Here is an 18588-nt window from a genome sequence, read left to right on the forward strand (position 1 = left end):
ACTAGTATGCTGACGTTGAGACTCATCCCTAAGCAGCAACCTCTGGCAAGCTCTATCTGCATTTAAACATCTCGATCCAGCCCTCTGGGGGGACGTGGGGCTCTGTGCTGGGGAAACTGCGCCGGTCAGGGCGGCTCTGCATTGCTGTGCTTGCTGTTTCAGGGAAAGTCCTGCATTCACAGCCTGCTCAGGCTTGGCAAGCTGCGAGCTAGCTGGAGGGACCATTCAGTTTGGATTCACACCATTTTGAGTGCCACCTCCAGCGCCTGGGCAGGCCCAGTGGCTTGGCCTTGCAGGACGCTGCCTGCTCGCCCGCGTGACTCCGGAGGGCCAGATTGCACCGACAGCCGCCTGGGACGGACGATGCCAGCCGCAACGCCTGCCAGCCTCCAGCAGCTCCAATGAAATATCTCCTGCGTGTCTGCTACTGCAAAGCCTCATCCCGCCTCCCCTGCAGGCCACAAAACACAGCCTACGGGCAAGACCCCCGCCCGCCCGGCCCAACGCCCCTCTCCTCGCTGTGGCGCGCGCTGGGGATGCCTTACCTGGACGCCGCGATCTCTGCTTTCTGCTTGGCGATGGTGGCCGCCCTCTCAGCCGCCTCGACGGCCCGATCCACCTTCTCGCGGATCTTGCTGGCCCGCAGCGGGATGAGGTTCTTCCTCTTGCCGCTGACGAGGACGTTCTGCTTGTACTTGCCCTCCTCCTTGGTGCCGTCTGGGAAGGTCATGCAGCCGTAACCGTTGCGCTTGTTGTTGGCCCACTCTCCCTCGTACTTCAACCCATCCGAGCGCTGGCTCACCCCAAAGCCCGACCGCTTGTCATTCTTCCACTCGCCGATGTAGATCTCGGTGGTGGTGGCATCGATGTCGTCTTCGATGACAGAGAGCTCGGCCTCACCTTCGCCCAGGCTGATGGTGGAGTTGATGTCGCTGGCGGTGGAGCTGACCGTGCTCATCCCGGCCTCGCTCCGGAAAGAGCTCTGCTTGCTCCGCTGGCTGGCCAAGGAGCTCTTGGACTCAGACTTACGGAGCTTGAGCCCGCTCAGCAGGGACCGCCGGAAGATGCCCTTCTTCTTGCTCTTGAGGATCTCAGCATCGCTGTGGGCCATGAGGACGAAGCCGCCCCGGGACACGGCGGGGCTGCCGGCCACCGCCGGCGAGGAGTCGGGGTGCAGCGCCGTGCCGTTGGTGTGCTCACTGCGCAGGGAGTTGATGGACGTCCTCAGAGGTGACCTGATAACCGCCGCCATGCCGTAGGGTACGCTCTGACGGACGCCGTAGCCCTGGCGCATGCCTCCGACCCACTGGCCCTGGTACGTCCCTGGGAAGAGGAGACAAAAGCAGAGAGGGTTTTCATGGCATGGCATCCTGCAGCTCAATTTCAGCATCAAGCCCCCCCGCTGAACGCTTTCTCATTGGGAGGATTTGGACTCAGAACAGCAGCGTGCAGATCTGGATCCCAATTCCCCACCCCGGGCGTCTCCATTACAAAGACTGTAACGTCACGTTGCGGGAGGAAAAAAAAAAAAAAATCTCGGTCAGATCCCAGGCATGCTTTTCAGCTGCAGCTCGGAAATATCCGAGCCCAGCCAAGGCGTCGCAGCACACGGAGCGATCCTTCTAGGAACTGCCCATTAGATCCACACCCTACTTTGAAAGGGAAGCGAGCAGGGGGACGGGGCGGGGGTGCTATCCGAGAGCAGACGCAGATCCCGTCTATTCCGGTCGTCTGCTGCCGACAGTGATCAAAGCGAATGGTATATTACAATGCATTTATTTATATACATAGCGCCTTTCATCCGGCGAGTAGCAGAAGGGAGCGGTTATATAGAAATAAAGGCCTCCTGGGGAGAGATCCATTTGGTTATTATCCTCGGAAACGTGCCCCTGTTTGAACTCCTGCGTTTGCGTGGGCACTTGCTGGAGTTACTTAACTGGTAGTTAGTGGGCTGAACCGCGCGCAGGACCTCGCCGTAACGCGGCTGCAAAGCGTGCCGAGGTCTGAGGACGCCTGTGTTGGAAAGCAGAGGCCGTAAGTAACCAGCCTGGCCAGGAAAACACGAGCGGCGCTCCAGAGCAGAGCGCTTGCATCGTGCACCGAAACGCACGGTGCTAATCTGCTCTGCCGGGGGCTGCCTTCCTGCCCGGGGTTTATAATCCCTTCCCATCCTGCAGCTGGGCGATGGGCACGCTCTGTAACTTTATCCTAGCCACTTGGACTGCAGAGCTTGTTTTTATTCTTAGGTCGGCTGAATCTTTTCTGGGTTTTCTGGAGATGCAATGATTCACAGGCTGCCTGAGCGCTCGTGGGGTGGATTCATGCACCTGAGGAAGGCCCCTCGCCTTGCCCGTGCTGGCGGTTGGGTCACTGGCGCGGTCCTGGGGACTGCTCTGCTTCCTGAAATCCCCGGATGGCGATGGCAAAAGCAGGGCCCAGCGTGGGGCCGGGTGCAGCCAGCACCTCGCAGCATCAGGCCTTCCCTCCGTGCCATCCCCACTCCCACACGCCATGGGAGTCTTAAAATAGACTTGCTGAAATAGTGAACCCTGAGTGAATCAAACCGAAAAAGCCCTGATAAAAACAGCCTCGCAGAGCCCAGGTGATTACCTCCGGCTCAGTCTGATAAAGACTTGCTGTCCCCCGTCTGCACAACGTGCTCTTTGCCCTCAGCAATCAGGCCGCGATTCATAGCGGTGAGCAACCCATCGGGTCCACCCGAGTCGGTTATTTTGGCTGCAGGAACATTGTCCCGAGGTGCATCCGCAAAGAAACGGGAGTTGCCCCAGCCCTTCCACTGGATTGCTCCCTGCTGCCTGCCTTCTGCAGCAAAATAACGCCCCGGAAGAATGTGCACTGTCCTTCAGAGGATTTAAAAGCGTTTCATCCTCGGTTTATACATAGGGAAACTAAAGGCAGAAAGAGATTAAGGCTATTTTTTTCCCCCCCGTGCTAGCGAGCAGCCGCTGCCTGCGGTCCCCGATGCCGCTGGGGTGGGCAGACCCCGGGGCTTGGGCGCCGGCGGGGACCGGAGCACTCGGCAGCCGCGGGAAAGCCCGTTCCCGGTGCTCCGACGCAGGCGATCCCCTGCCCTGGGGGACTTGCTGCCTTTATCCGGGTGACGACTCTGTGCACCCGACAAGCTGGCCCGAAGCGAGAGGGACCCCCCAGCCACTGCCTCTGAGAAGGGACGCGGAGAGGCAGGGCAGGATTTACCGAGGGTTTATAGGATTAGCGCGGGGGGAGGCAGGGCACCCGGAGGGGCCGGCGGAGGAGACGGTGGGAGTGCCGGGAGGGCAGCCCGCGGGCAGACGGACGCGGCCGGCACGCGGCTCTGAGGAGACATCGGACATCATCGGCCAGCCGGGTGCGCGCAGCGGGGCCCAGCTCACCCCCCTGAGCCCGCTCCGGCGCCCAAGGCTCCCCCCGGCCCGAGGAGCAGGGAGCCACCGGCGCTTCGTGGAGGATCTCAAAGATTTCCTGTAGTTTCAGGGAAGGCTGTCGATGCGGGTAGGGGGAACAGGGAGAAAAGGCCCTGCACTACATCCATCAGAGCCCGTCCTGCTCAAGCCCTGGACTCCTTTTTCCTAGGCTGAATTGCTCTTCTCGGTCCCTAGCCCCCCAGGCAAGTCCCTTGGCCTCTTCCTCCCCTAGCAAATCTCTAACTGAAAAAAACAGATTAAAATGGAGTATCCTAGAGCAAGCAAGGCCTTTTGCGGAAAACCCGAGGCAGTAGCAAAGAGCAGCGCTAAGCACTGTCAGAGCAGGCGTGACAGCACGTCTCAGCTGGAGCAGAGGCGGCAAATCGGTCACAGCAGGTTCCAGCTGCAGCGACCGTCTGTGTCTGTCTCCAGCACGGCAGAGGTGTCCGGGAAGCTGCCGTCTTTGCATGGCCTTAAAACCTACTCCTAGAATTGCGTGGCTGCCAGGAGCAATCGCTCCATCTCCTTGGCAAGACTGATTTTTATAAGCAGAGGCTCCAGCGACACAAGGAAGCTGTCCCATCCGGACGGCCCACTCTGCCTCGCTGCTCCCTGCACAGCAGAGAGCAAACCCCAAGCTGCGGTCCTCACAGCTGCGTCCCCCAAGTCTGCTGCCATGGCTGTTCATCGCTCTCCTGATTACTTCCCCACCGGGGGAACCGGTGAGGACTGCCTCTTGGGATTGCCTAGGAAGGCACAGCATGGCCCTGGTGGCCCTTGAGACATCTGGCCACCTTAACGGACACCAGCAGAGCAAGGAGACTCCTATCCAAGGAGCTGAGCACATGCTTGAGGAGGTACAGCTGCCCCATCCCTCTTCCCACACCCAGACAGCATTCATTCCTTCATCTGACTTCATTACCTTCTAAACCCCCAAATATCCCAGGATTTGGCCACAAGCACTGGAAGGTCTCAGAGCCATCTGATCTGCATTGCTAAGCACTGCTACCTCCTCCCCTTGCACAGCTCAGCTTAACCTCTGCCCCCTAACATTTGCAGATATATGCACAAAGCTTAATCTCACAAGGAGCCAGGAGACTGTTTCTCCCCGCAGAGGAGACAGGATTTTATTATTTTCCACTTTACATGCTGGGTTGGCCTGGCTCTTGGGCTGCTTCAGAGCTAGGGAGCTGAAAAAAGAATGTATAAGGCGAAGGCTGTGCAGCTCTGGGCTGTAGGACGGGGACCGGTGCAACAGGATGAGCCCGTCCAATGCAAAAGGGACCCAGCCCGATGTGCCAAGGTGATGAGTACCCTCCATCCTCAAGGGCTTCGGTGCAAATGTAGAGAGTGGAGCACCTCCCAGGGTCAGTCTAGAAATCGTCCTCAACGCTGCAATAAAACCTTCCTTGGTTCGTCCAGAGCTAGATAATTTGGGACTTACTATGACAATACAACCAGAGTCACAGCCATTTCTGTGCTGTAGCTCTTGCCTTGCTATCAATATTTGCAAAATGCTTCCCGAAGCATTAATTGCACGACATTGCTGGAGTGATTGCATCGGGGAAAATGCAGCATCCATTTCACGGTCAGGGCAGGCAGCCGCGGGCAGCAGAGCTGGGCGGCCAAGGCGGGTGCGGGGTAGGAGTCGCGGACAAGAGCAGATGCATCGAAAGAAGGAGAGCGCTGGAGAAGCGAGCCAAGAAACCTCAGCCACCACCACCCTGCTGAGAAGATGGCCTGATCCTGCCCTGGGAATGGGAACGGGAATTTTGCCATTCGTTGCAAGAGCAGCAAAATCGGGGCCAGAAGGAATATAAGAAAAAAATACCCTAGTGCCAGTTTTCAGGTTTCCTGGAAACCTGGTAAAATGCTTCCATCGCGTGCTCAGCGCTGACCCAGGCCGCTATGTCTTGTTAAGCTCTTCCGCAAGCTTTGTGAACAGGGGTAAACATCCCTCGGGGGAACAGCATAAAATAGCAGGCTGGAGGGGCCGGGTTTATCTCACATAATATCCCTCCTCCTGCCCGCGGTCCCCTCTACCGCTTCCCTGCTCCGGGCTGAGCAAGCCGGCCTCGTCCCTCATCGCTCCCGCGGCGCTGCGCAACAGGCGGCTTCAAAATGCAGCGCGTCCGCCGAGGCGAGCGGGGCCAGGCCAGGCGCACGCGCACCCGCAGGGCAGGAACGCGGCGGGGATAACCTCGCTTGGGAGAAAAAAGGTTAAAGTCATCCTGAAAGACGGATCGGCGAGAATATTGCCCCGCTCCTTCGTTGCCTCCACGGCAGACGGAGCGCGAGAAAGGAAACGGGCTCGCGGGAAACGCCAGAAAGACAGAAGAGGAAAGGCAGGAGGGGATGGAAACACGGAGAGGAGAAAACGGGCGACGCGCCCCGAGCAAGGTGCAGAGCCCTCTCCCCAGCCGGAGCCAGCCGGGGGCTGCAAGCAGAAAGCGGGACCTCACCGGCCTCCAAAGCACCATTCCCGATTCTCCAGCACAGGAGCATTTGTTTTGGAGAAATGACAAGTACCAAAAAGTAATCTAATTTGTTGCAGTTATTCAGCACTTTCTCAGCATTTGGCTCAGGAGGCCAAAACTCACTCTGGGAAGAGTCCAGGGAGTCTGGAGGGCTCCCGCTACGCCTGAACGGCGTACAACTTTGGGGGAAAATGCAATCGGCAGCTAGTCTTTAAAGCGAGAGAGAAATTCATAGGCTGATCCCGTCAGCGTGGCTTCCCGCGGCCGAACGCGGGACCGTCCGTCCACTTGACCAGAAGCCTGGCCCACCTTCCCCGCGGCGCTGGAGGGAGACAGGCCACCAGGACAGTCTGGTCGGGAACGGCCGGATTTTCTCTCCTCCCTCCCCCCATCCCGAAGGATTTGGCATCGTGCGAGTCACCGCGTTCTCTGGCTCTGCCCCAGGGACACCATTAGGCACCAGCCCCGCGCGCTGAGGACCGCGCTGGCAGGCTCTGCCTCCGCCGAGACCCCACGGCGCAGCCCCGGCGAGCGGGCAGTAAAGCACACGGGAGGGCTGGACAAAACGCCCTGCCCTGCCTCGTCTCGCTCGGCTTCTGCAGCGCACGCTGAGCAGTTCGGAGGGCTGCTTCGGACTCGGGAAAGCGTCTCCAGGCCTACAGACACATCCATATCTTTTATCACACCACCGCCTGGGAAAAAAACCCAAATGCTTCAAAAAATATTCCTCACACATCACTAATACTGAGTTAGAAAAACGCAAACAGCCCACAGCTATGGGGCACTACTGGCTATTTCCAGTTTAGCTAAAACAGGCAGCGCTGCGGCTGTAGCTCCCTCGGCTTTCGCCGAACGTGGGCGCAGCAGGCTTCACAAGGCAGGTTTCTTTGTAGCCGCTGTCCCATCCTTGAAGCGGAGCCAGCTTTGCGTGCTACGGCAACTGTATTTGACAACGGCAGCGATCCAAAATTCCCTGCTTGCTTCTGCAGCTCAGCGAAATTCAGAAATGAGGCCGGAGTTGTCCAAAGTTCCCGTCCACTTTTCAAAACCAAGCAGAACTAATTAGGCCTTACAAATTGCTCGTTTATCTTGCTAAGGATCCTTCCTGCTACGCTCACCTCCTTCTCTTATCTGTAAACTCTGCAGCTTATTAATTAAAGACGTCCGATGACAATAATTAGGCAGATCTCCTGAATTACAACACAAGAAGCAGGTTTTATAGGTATCACTTTCCACCCACCCAATATCGGAAAGGCCCAGGGAGCTGAGTCTCTGGCAGTATTCATGAAAGTTGCTTAAAAAGCACGTTTGCCAGCTCAGAAACACCTAACATCTACCCCAAAGAGAAGACGTGCGAGAGGAAAGAGGGGCCAGGAGGACGCTCCGAGACCGGGTGCTCTTCGCCTCTCTCGTTGACTCGGCCGCAGCCTGACGGTGGGACGAAGAAGACCTCTTTGGCCCCCCCGGGCTGATGTCCAGCAGGCAGGGGGCCGCTCTAACGCCCTACCCGTCTGCATGGCCAGCTCCTCAGCGCGAGGCAGCGGCCGGCATGCGTGCGGGTCTGCAAACTGGCCACCTTCCCTGCCCCGTGGCACGAGCGCCCGCACATCCGGTTTGTTTTTGCGGGGTTCGGGTGGGAGAGCGCACGCATCGGTGTTGCCAAGACCTCCCGAGAGCCGTCCTTCCTGCAATACCGCTCCTGGCAGCGGGACAAGCCGGAGCGCTGAATGCGAAAGCCGGAGGGTGACTTGCATTTCCTACCCCGTTCCCAGCCACCGAGCCGACAACCCGCTGGCGGCTCCCCGCTAGGGACGTGCGGCACCGCGAGCTGCGCCGCTGCCGGAAACAAGCCAGCGGCCGCGCAGCAAAAACTGAAGGGAGGCTTAGCACCACCGCTTCAACCTCAGAGCCGGTCGGGAAAGCGGCAGGCCCCCCGGAAATGCAAACTTCAACCCCCGACGGGCATCGCGTAGACTCTAGGACTCGGCAGCAGCGATGCCCGAGGCGACGGGCGGGAGGCAGCGGCTGCAGGTGGACAACGCCGCACGGACACGGAGCCAGCTGCAGATTGCCTCCCCCAGCCCTGCCGAGGATGCCCGTGCCTTGGCCATCGCCGCGCCGTGCTAAAACACCGGCAGAGGCTTCTCTGGTGGCAGCCTGGTGACTTACTTGCCAAACATACACGCTGGGTAGCCGCTTACACAGGGCAAGGAAAACGGGTACCGATTTATGGGCATGCAAATATGATCTGCAGGTTCACACATGGGGCAGGCGGTCGCATTGCTGAACGTGAGCCTGGAGGCACACTTAGGCGATGGGCACCGTGAGGCCCAAGCATCCAGCCAGGGGAAGGGAAAGAGCAGAGCTACAGCGGAGCTGTCAAGGGTTGCTATGCTTCTGCCTGGGTGCTGGGTAGCACATTGCTGCGGCTCAACAAATAATAAATGATTAAAGGAAGTATGTGGCTTCTATCAGCACGGTTAGCTTGCATTTTTTAAAGTGCTGAGCATGCGGGACCGGCAAGGACCCTTCAGCTAAGCTAACAAAACAGTGGGGTGGCTGGGTTTGGATGATGGGTCCTAGCAGACTGCTTTGCAACCAGCTGGAGCCTGGAGCTCAGCGAGGCTCCTGTTTCCCCCTTTTTCCACTGCCGGCCACCAGGAACGCCACAGCCCGGAGCAGCCGGTGCTGGACCTCGGAGCAACGTGAAGACACAGGGGCCAGCAGCGGGGAGGCAGCAGAGCCACGGGGAGAGACTAAATCCAAGGGTGGCTCTGGCAAGCTCCTGAATTGCCCCTCCACGAGTGGGCATGGAGGTGGGCAGGGGGCTGCGGCCACAGCAGAGCCGGCTCCCCCCCGGCAGACACAGAGAGCCAGGATCTGCAGGGAGGAGATGGGATTTGTGCAGCTTCATGCTAGAGTTGGGGACCTGCCTCCTCCTGTGGAGGAGTAAAACAACTTGGTAAAGAGTTTAGCTGCCCCTTCCCTTACTGGCCTATCTGAGCATCTCCGCAAACATCAACATGCACCGTGGTATTGCAAAGACTGTGGATATTCGCACTTTATGGATGGGAAACTGAGGCACGGAGCGAGACTGAGGACCAACTTCTCCAACAAAATTAGGTGTCTGCTTCCTCCTCCTGTGGGCACTAAGGGTTTAAGTGGCTTCCCACAGTCTCCAGCACACCTACGGCAGGGCATGGGGCAAAGGCCTGAAGCCGATGTCCTACCTCTGCAGCTGCAGGTATCGAGCTGTCCTCCGCAAGGACTGGCCAGTGATGAGTATGTGTCCTTATAACGTCAAGCAGAAGCCACTCCAGAAAAATCACATGCGGAAATTCAGTTGGGCTGACATCTGTGCGAGAAGCATCCCTGCAGACCCCGCATGCATCAGAGCACGCCTGGCAATGGCTTCGCGGACATTTCGGCTCTTTGCTTAGAGGGAAGAAAAACTCAATTATTTGCTCTGCACTGTGTGCAGCAAAAAGCAAGTCCGTCCTGAGCGCCCCCTCCCTTTTCTCGCTCGTTATTTCTGTATCTCATGCTTGCCCGAGTTTGTTTGCATTCGTTGGTAATTGCCTTTTCCAGCTAGCATTTGGAGAAATGCTGCAAAACATTATAATGACAATCAAATCTCAGCATCGCTAATTCTGATGGGGCTCATAATGCCTTTCAGGGCAGCTGCGGTTTTTCTTAAAGCGCCTGGTCCTGGAGTCAGGAGAAATTCAGGCTTTCGCGTGTGGGCTGCTAAATACATTAGCATATCACTCGGCACCTTTATTATTGCTAATGTGCTCCTCTCGCAAAGTAGAGTAAAATCGGGCTAATGCTTAGTCCGTTAATCCTCCCGCGCTCTAATCCTTGCCGCAAACTCGGTGATCTCGCCCCATTTCTCAGCAGCGCTTTCAGGGCAGCGCACGGGAGCAAGAGCCGGCTCTTCAAAGGGCTTTTCCGCTCCCCGAAACGGCGCTGAGGCTGGCGAGGTGCGGGAGACGCGTATCCCAGCCACCGGGGCAGACAACCTCAGCCTTTGCCACTGGGAGCCTTGCTTACATCTTTTTTTTTTTTTTATTTCCTGTGAAAGAAATGACTGATCCCTTCTTCAGTCCAGCAAAGCACCTTGCACACCCAAAGCATTGCCATGAATAGGAAATCGTATCGCTACTGTGATCATCTCTGGGCAAATATTTGCAAACTTGGGAACTTTGCACTGGCTCTTCACTCATTCATGAAAATTCATGATACTCTGCTGTAGGTTAAGAATAAGTGGAGCCTCCTCTGGGAAAAATCTGGAGAAAGGAGCAATTGTTCCACGGCAATGATCGTGCACGGATTGCAATCGTTTATGTATTGAGAGTAAAAGGCAGAAATCTGCCTTTCTGAGGAAAAAACAAATATCAGCCCCCCAGATATAAACATTGGCCATTCCAAGTGTTTTGTCTCCAAGCCTCGCGGCGCCAAGGCGCTGCCTCCCTCCGGGCCCGCTCCCGGCGCATCCGCGTGCTGCACAGCACCAAACGCGACGGCAGCCCTCTGCCAATGCGGGCAGCAACAGTTGTGCACGGCGACAGAGCTGATTTCCCAGAGGTTTTACCCCGTCAGGATGCTTTTTCTCAGCTTCGGCCCCTTTTTCTGTCGTTCTTTCGTTTCTTTGGGTTTATGCCATTCCCATACTTATATCTACGAGTCATGTCTACAGTAATGCAGATCATTCATTTGCATCAGTGTTACCAATTCTGAGCAGTCAAAATTAATCGGATTAATTGAAAAATCAAGTCATCTTTAAACACAAGGCATTTTTAGGTTCTTGTCTTCTGGTTTCCAAGTCTGGAAGAGTTACTTTTCAGCAACAGTCTGCAACGGAAATTTTGTTTCAAAAATGAAAAAAAAATTTGAAAAAAACCCACAGGACTCCGGCAGCTGGAGCTTCAAGGAGAAAACGTTCGCCTACAGGAGCCAGGCGCTGTACAACCCCAAGGAGCTCTGCGGGAGACCAAGTCCGGTCCCTACTGTCACAGGCAAATACCCTGGGCTTTGCATGAAAAACCCTGAGACATCCCCTGCACCAGCAACCCGCCGCACCAGCTCGCCCCTTTGGTGCAAACTGTCCCCGTGCCAAATTTCAGCGTCGGCGCAAACTGTACGTTGGCAGCCCCAGAAACCGGAGGCCTCTGCTTTGCCCCAGATGAGCCCAAGCTTTGCTTTGAGTTTCGGCTCTTCATACGACCCTGAGAACGATGCAGCCCTACGAGGCTTGGTCCCGTCCACAGCGAAGCCCCTCGCAAAGCTCCCATCTCCGTTTCCCCCTTGCTAGGAGAGGAAAATATCCTCCAAGCAGGCTGAGATACCTGGATGAAGAATTTTCCATATTTGTTCCTATACGGGGAGCTGAGACTTGATAAAGCAGTTGCACGTTTATAGGGCTGTCACGGACGCCCAAATTTATCACAGATAATGAAAGAAAATTTGTGAGAGGATATTACAATTCTGCTTCAGGGCTTAAGTCAGTCCCTGTTAGCAGGCGGGGAGAGATGTGTAAGGGGTCAGATTACCCCCAAGAGGGGTCCCACACTTTTCCCCGAGGCACCTAGCGCTGGACAAAATCCTAGAGAAGATGGAGCTTGGGTTTAATCCTGGCTGGCAATTTCTGTGTCATGTACTTTTCCCCAGGTCAAAATCCTTCTTCTTCTGAGCTGTACCTGAAACTAAGCAGCATGTTCCAGGCAGATAAGTAATTATAATGAGTTCATATCATTTATTTTTAATGAGGCTGGTCAGAAATCTTCATTTAGTATTTTGATTCATTTTTCTGCGTTCGGTGTGTCCTGATGTCTCAGTTATCGCTCTCTTATCATCCCTATTGCACTGCAAGTATCTTCTGTACCAAATCTTCTAGACAGGAAGACGCTTTATAAACGAAGTTTATGGTTTTTGGTGTGAATTGTCTGGTTTTTAGGGGGGCTCCTAGCACAGCGAGGCTTCCGCAGGCACCGGCAGGGCCGGCGCCAGGGCACGGTTGTCTCTGCTTCTTTCCACCCACTATTTAACGCACCTCAACAATCCGCTCCCAGCAGCAAAATAACACGAGACCCTGCTACTTTTAAGGCAATTCTGACCTCGGCGCTACGAATAGACCGCGTGGAAATTGGCCCTCGCTCGTCGCTTCCCAGCTGCTGCAGAGCAACTGGTGCAAAATAGGGCGACGGAGCCACGGGAGACGGCGAAGACGACGGCGAGCTTCGCCGGCTGCTCGCAAAGGGGCCTCGGCCCTGCTTTATCGCACGTTTTCTCCTGACCAGCCGTTTAAAAGCAAGCTGGTTTGTAGACCGCGAAGCACATGCGAAAAGAGCGGTTTGAAGCGTCGCCGTTGCCGCGTGGGAGAGGGGGAAACCGAGGCACGGAGCCGCGGCGGCTCCTGCCCCGGCCGGCACGAAGCCCATGCCGCACGCCGGCGAAGGGGCACGGCGAACTACACGACGTTAACGGCGAGATGCGGTCCGGGACCGGCCGGCACGCCGGCCCCGGGGGCAGGCGAGGACGCAGGACCCCGGGGGGCCGGCTTGGCCCCGCGCGTCCCCGTCCTGCCGCCGTTTCCGAACACGGAGCAGCAGGGAGAGATGGAGGGATGGGGAGAAATACCCGAACCCAAACCAAAGCCCGACTCCCACGGCAGGCGGAGGCTTAACGCCCAAGCCGAGCCGTGGAGATGTCTCTCTTTCCCCTGCTGGTTTCATAGGGGTGAAATCACTAGGTGTCCAGCGGGGACGGACCGCGCGGGGCCAGAGCGCGCGCCCGCGGCGGGCGAAGCGGCGGCGGGGAGAGGCGGGCGCGCGCGGCGATGAGTGTGTCGGCGTGGGAGGTGCGCGAAGCGGCAAGCTGCGGGCGGGGGGAAGCGGGGCCGCGGGGGGGGTCGGCACCCCGGGGGGCCGCCGGCCGAGCCCCGACGGCGCCCGCGTTCGTCCCTCGGCATCCCCGAGCCAAACGCACCAAGCGGCGCGCATCAGTCACGCCGAACGTCGCCTCCCCGGGGGAGCGCCGGCAGCCGTCGGCGGAGTTTTGAGATTTGCCCTTATCTGCTCTTGTGCAAAGGAAGGGTGAAGCTGGAGAGAAACGCAGGGATCCTGTGGCATCCTGCTTCCTAATCCTCGCCGTGCATTTAGGGACCCATCCCCTAGCCCTGGTGGATGCGCCAAAAAAAAAAAAAAAAGAAAAAGAAAAAAACGCAAGAGATGAATATTTATCTGTGGGTGGCAAGTGACAGATGCTGGGGCGAGGATTCGAGGATACTTCAGTGCGACGGAGCTAATAACTCGACTGGATAAATGAGAAACATCCTCCCCAATAGTTGCCTCTCCTGTGCCATAGCTACGCAGTTGCCCTCCCAGAAAACGACGGCGCGCGGCCGGCTTTCGGACGCAAAGGCACGAGGTTCGTTAAGGGTTAGCGCCCACGAGCCTGGAGATGCCCAGCTCGGGTATTTTTTTCGCCCCGAGTGACTGGAGACGTGCAACCGGGAACGGGCCCTGGGCACCTGCAACCGAGTTCATGCCGGTGCAATTGCGGGTGGGTTCAGTCACTGCTTGGTGACCGCCACGCCGAAACGCGGGGAAAGCGGGCGTCACGGGCAGCAGGAGGTCAGCCCGGGCGGCCGCGGGGCGGCCCGGGCGCCTGGCAGCCGGCACGGGCCTCGCCACGGGCACCAGCGCTGGGGCTCTCCCCAGCACGGCCTTTCCTCGGTCCCACAAGGGTTTGCAGACTCTCCGGGGGAGAGCGTTTCGCTACAGATCCTGGCCTTTTCTTTCCCCCTCCTGATCTTCTTCGCTCCTCCTAAAATAACAGATATGCAACATATATTTTCAGTCCCAAACACCGAGAAGCCAGACTGGCCTGCCAAGATGGAAGAGGAAGCTTTTAGCTTCTGGTAGGTTCTCCGAAACCGTGAACTGCTCGCAGCTCACCCCACTTGGGATCTGTTGCCCAGGTTTCCCGGCGAACCGCCGCGTGCTTTGGCCCGGAGCGGGCACGGCCGGGACCCCTCGGGTGCACACACGCACCCCGAGCCTGGGCCGGCCTTGCCGCCGCAGCCCTCGGAGACCTGTAGTTTGTGCAGACTTGTGACACCTCCCTCCTCTCTGCCATCCTGAAAATGTCCCCGGCAGGGTCTGCACGCCGGCAGGGGGGCGAAGAGACGGCGCCGGGGTTCAGAGCACGCAGAAACCCCTCCACGTCCCCTCCTAACCCTTTTGCATGTGGGAAATCATGCTTATTCCTGGGCCAAGCTTTACTCTAGCCTGAAGGACTGTCTGAATTTCTAGCCTGCTTGCAGACACAAACCCAGCAGCTTTCCACTAAGCTCCCGGCTTTATTCCAGGTATATGAAACAAAAGGTTGCAGCTGTATTTGCCTTCAGGGGAAACCAACCAGTAAAAAATCATCTTTAGAATAACGAGATCATTCCACGTCTCCCTTGGAAAGCACAAAAGAGCAGCCTCAGGTAACATTTAATCTCGCCTCCCTATATAATCACAAAGCGGCAAACTAGGTTTTCTAGAGGAAGGTCTTGCAGCACCTTTCAGGAAGGATGAGCTGTATCTTGTAAACACTGCAATTTCCTTACTGTAGCAGTCCTGGAAAATGAGACCGTCTAGAAGAACGAGCCTGCTTTGGATGAACACGTTCAGCAGCAAAACAATGGGGCGGCCTTCCTTAATTCCCCCGGCTGCTAGCAGGTAGGCCTGCCTCGGATTATGGTGGCAATTTAGCTGGAAGTAGCCACAGAACATTAAGAGAGGATGATACAGCCACTTACAGCAGAGCACCAGCTGTTTTTCCTAGTTTGGCCTTAAAGCTTGTTAGTCCAGCAATTTCTGATCACTCCAGTTGGGTTTTCTTGTTTTCTATTTAATCCCAGTTTCCCCTCAACATCTTGTTAAGCTGTGTTGACGGCAGAGAATAGCTTTTGTGATCCCTCTGAGCCCCTACGCTAAGCATTAAGCCGTAAACTAGGAATGTAAGAGTCTTGTCTGAATTAAAGTCTTTTGCCTGGTATTATGAAGTGTGGGTCTGTGTTGGAGGGGCTGGAAGGCAATGCAGCCATGCAGAGACCTGAACCTCTTGCTGAAGGCATTTGCAGCACTGGAGCTGCACAGATCTGTCTGAGATCCCCCCCCCCACACACACACACACCCGAGTCCCCTCTGTCCTGGCTTGCTTCAGCCACTCCACACAAATCCTACAGGTTACAGTGGTGCAGTCATGATCACGGATCCCATGTGCAACTCGGTCGCTCTCCCTTCCCCGTGGCCACCCTGTCCTCCGACCCACAGCGAAGGAGCTGGGGGTCCCTGGGCCCCACCGCCCAGTGCAGCCAGCTCCCCTTCCCAAAATACCGGGCCGAGGAGGGGGCCGGGAACAGCACCCTGCGACCCGTTGAACATATGGGGCTACCTGTGGCAAAGAGCTGGGCTGGTGCCACGCTGGGCTGGCCCTTGCATCCTGGAGGAAACTGGTCTGAGCAGCCCCCCCTCCCCACTAGCAGGTTGCAAACTCGCAGAGTTCAGCCCTAACAAAGGGTCCCCACTTGCAGGATCGGACCCGCACGCCACCGGCCACCCAGGCTGAGAAGATACCAATGCACCACCTACCTCCATCCGAGTAGGTCTCTGTCCCGTAGCCATCCTGTAATCCATTGCTCCAGGTGCCTTCATACTTGGCCCCGTTTCCAGTGCATTCTCGGACCCCGTACCGTCCCTTAAATCCATGGGTCCACTCTCCTTTGTACACCCACTTCCCCTTGCTCTCCATGCCAATGCCATGGCGCTTGCCCTGTGCCCAGGTGCCCTGGTAAGTGTTGCCGCTGGGCCAAGTGTAGACCCCCAGCACCTCAAAGCCGTGACTCCAGGAGCCCGAATATTCACCTTGACCCTTCGGGCCGGTACAGATTCCGTGGCCATGAGCCTTTCCGTCCTCCCAGCCTCCACAGTACGACCCTCCATCGTCAAAATTAAACCTTCCCCCACTGGACATGCATGTAATTCGGTTTGCAAATCCCCCAAAAGGTGAAAAAAATATGCAGAAAATAAAATGAGAACGATGACTTGGAAAAAAAAAATCAAATCAAATCAAACTCAATCAAAATCATGCACCAGATCCAGGGAGCTGCTTAAGCCAGTTTCTTGTGATTATTCATTCTCTGGGAGTATGTTCAGGATCAGTTCTCTCTTCCCCTGCTGTGGAAACAGTATCATTAAAAAAAAAAAATAGCAGCAAGAACAGCAGCAGCTATTGGGTTTTGGTGCAAACGACTCCACCTAAAAACCATCCAAGGCAGGGAACGGGGGTGGGGGGGAAGGAGGAAAAAAAAAAAAAAAAGAGGCCAAATGCCAAGAGGATGCAAACGCAAAATAAAATCAAATCTCTGCTTCGGAGCCGACCGCACCGACCGCCGAAAGGCAGCAAAGACGCTCAGAGCCCCCGCTGCGACCTCCGCCCGGGGCTGCGCGGCCGCCCCTCCGCGCTCCGGCGCAGCCCGGCCAGGAGCCGCGGCAGCGGCAGCATATTGGGGGCTGCGCTCGGCGGCGGCTCGCAGCAATGCGGCGCCTCCGCCTCTGCCTCCGCCGCGCGCCCGCGCACGCAGCCCGCGCCCGCGGAACCCGCCGCCGAGGCTCAGCGCGCCGCGCCGCCGCCGCCGCTCGCCCGCCCCGGCCGGCCCCGCATCGCGGCGCCGCCGCTCGCCCCGCGGCCGCCCCCTCCCGCGCTGCCTTCTCGGCCCCCCCGGGGGGGAGAAATCCCGCTGCCCGGGGCGCAGCGCCGCTGCCCCGTCGGCTCGGCCGCGGCTCACGGAGGCAGGAGCCGCCGCCGCCCCGTCGCTGCCGGCCCGGCCGGCGGGCCCGGGAGCTCGGCGCCCCTCGGCACAACCGCGCCGCGGGGGGGCTCTCTTATTTCCATTTATTGCGGATATTTCTTAATTCCTCCCTTCCCTCCTCCTCCCCCCCCCCACTCCTCAGCAGCTTGCTGAGATTTAATTAGAGGCCGCCGTGCCCCCGGTGCCGGCGGCTGGGGTGCGAGGGGAGCGGCGCGCTGGCGGCGATGGAGCCCAGGGCCTTGTTTACCACCGCCGCCAAGTCTCCGGGCAGACTCGAGCGTCGTGCTGGGTCCAGCACACCGCCACTGCAACACGCATTATTTATTCATGAGCAGCCGTGTCGCCGCTCGCTCGGCACTGCTGACAGCAGGCCGGGCTGCGTCCCCTCCTGCCTGGCCTTGGGCGCCGCTCGCTTTCGGCGGGTCCCACCTCTGCCGTTGGCGTTTTCCCACCTCTATTGCATTTCCTGACGGTCCTGTCTGGCCGAAAGGTGCAAAGCAGCAGAAGGCCAGCTCCAGTCCTGCCCACGGATTTTTTTTTTCCACGGTCGTGGAAGACCCCAAATCCTGCCCAGGCAGAGTCAGCACAGCTCGGTTCATGCTTCTGGAGTAAGCAGGGTCCGGGGCCTGCAATACACACGCTTATTTTTAAGTGTGCCGAATATTTGCAGCATCTGTGTGCATACCTGTGTGTCTATGTATATATGCATGCGCGCACACACACACACGTGTATTAACGCACAAATATTAAAGAGGGAGGTCTGTTGGAAAACAAAAAGATGTTCACTACTGCCTATGAAGCAAAATCTGTGAAATGTATGAAAACATGATTCTTGTGGAAATTATCCATGCCCTTGCGAGGCCGGAGGCACTGGATCATACTTTCATCCTACCATCATCACCGTCATTACCGGAGCGTTAGTTTTTGAGCCAAGACATCGGACTGTTGACTCTGGTCCGAGACCCCAGCTCAGCAAAGGGTCCGAGTAAACACCAAGCTTTAAGCACTAGCGGTCAAAACCCAGAGGATTTTAGCCCCGGCTGGGTCAGGAGCGTTCCCCTGGGAAGGAGCTGCTAAATTCAGGACCTGCCTCCGTTCTTGTCCGTGTTCTGGGAAGTTTCAGATTGCGGCTTCCCATTTAGGTTTTTCTCTATTGATGCATTTTCTTGTCTACCCATTGAAATACATAACCGCACCAGTCCGTGAGAAATGCCTTCTTCTTCGTAAGGGCTGGAAGGAGGAGATGCAACCAGAGCGGGTGGAAATTTTCCCACTGAAGCATTATTTCAGTGGAAAATGTCTTTTCAAACTACCTTGAGTTCTTCATGAATGCGATAACTGTACTCATTATGCATTTTTATTCCCCTAAATCCCATGCTTCAGATATTCGATTTTTTGGCATCTGCAAACTCCCCCCCTTTTTTTTTTTTTGTGAAGGAGAGACACTTGGGGTGGAAAACTCAGAACTTTCCAAGAAAAACACTGATGAAAATAAATTTGCTTAAACGCAGATAAAAATTTTGGCAGAGAAAAAAAGAAATTCAAGAACCCTCCTGTTATTTTCTCAGCAGTTTTGTTTGTTTCTAGTAGTTTTAAATGTTAATTGGCATGTTGATTAATGGCCAGCTATTCCTTCTATGCAGGTCAGTAGTTTATAGAGACCAGCTGCTAGTGCCTGTGCACCCACCAACATACTATATACATCTCCGGCCAGTGTGGGAGGCTGCTCCTAATAAAAAAGGTGTTTAAAATAACATGTTTAATGGAACCTCTGTACAGAGAAATCAGAAATAACAATCCGCTCCGGAAGCTGGGAGAGGGGGGG

General features: G+C 56.6%; 1 protein-coding gene across 1 annotated transcript in view; it reads right to left on the reverse strand.

Annotated features, from left to right (window-relative positions):
- The window catches only part of JPH3 (junctophilin 3), a 61125-nt gene extending 44601 nt beyond the window's left edge, over positions 1-16524 (reverse strand). Inside the window, exons 1-2 of the mRNA XM_068955319.1 lie at positions 15544-16524; positions 546-1323 (exon numbers count right to left, since the gene is read on the reverse strand). Of these exons, the coding sequence (XP_068811420.1) occupies positions 546-1323; positions 15544-15925 (1160 nt within the window). The 5' untranslated portion in view covers positions 15926-16524. The remainder of the gene's footprint in view (positions 1-545; positions 1324-15543) is intronic.
- Between the last annotated feature and the right edge of the window lie 2064 nt (positions 16525-18588).

Source organism: Struthio camelus, chromosome 10 (genome assembly GCF_040807025.1).
Source record: "Struthio camelus isolate bStrCam1 chromosome 10, bStrCam1.hap1, whole genome shotgun sequence".
NCBI classification, from domain to species: Eukaryota; Metazoa; Chordata; class Aves; order Struthioniformes; family Struthionidae; genus Struthio; species Struthio camelus.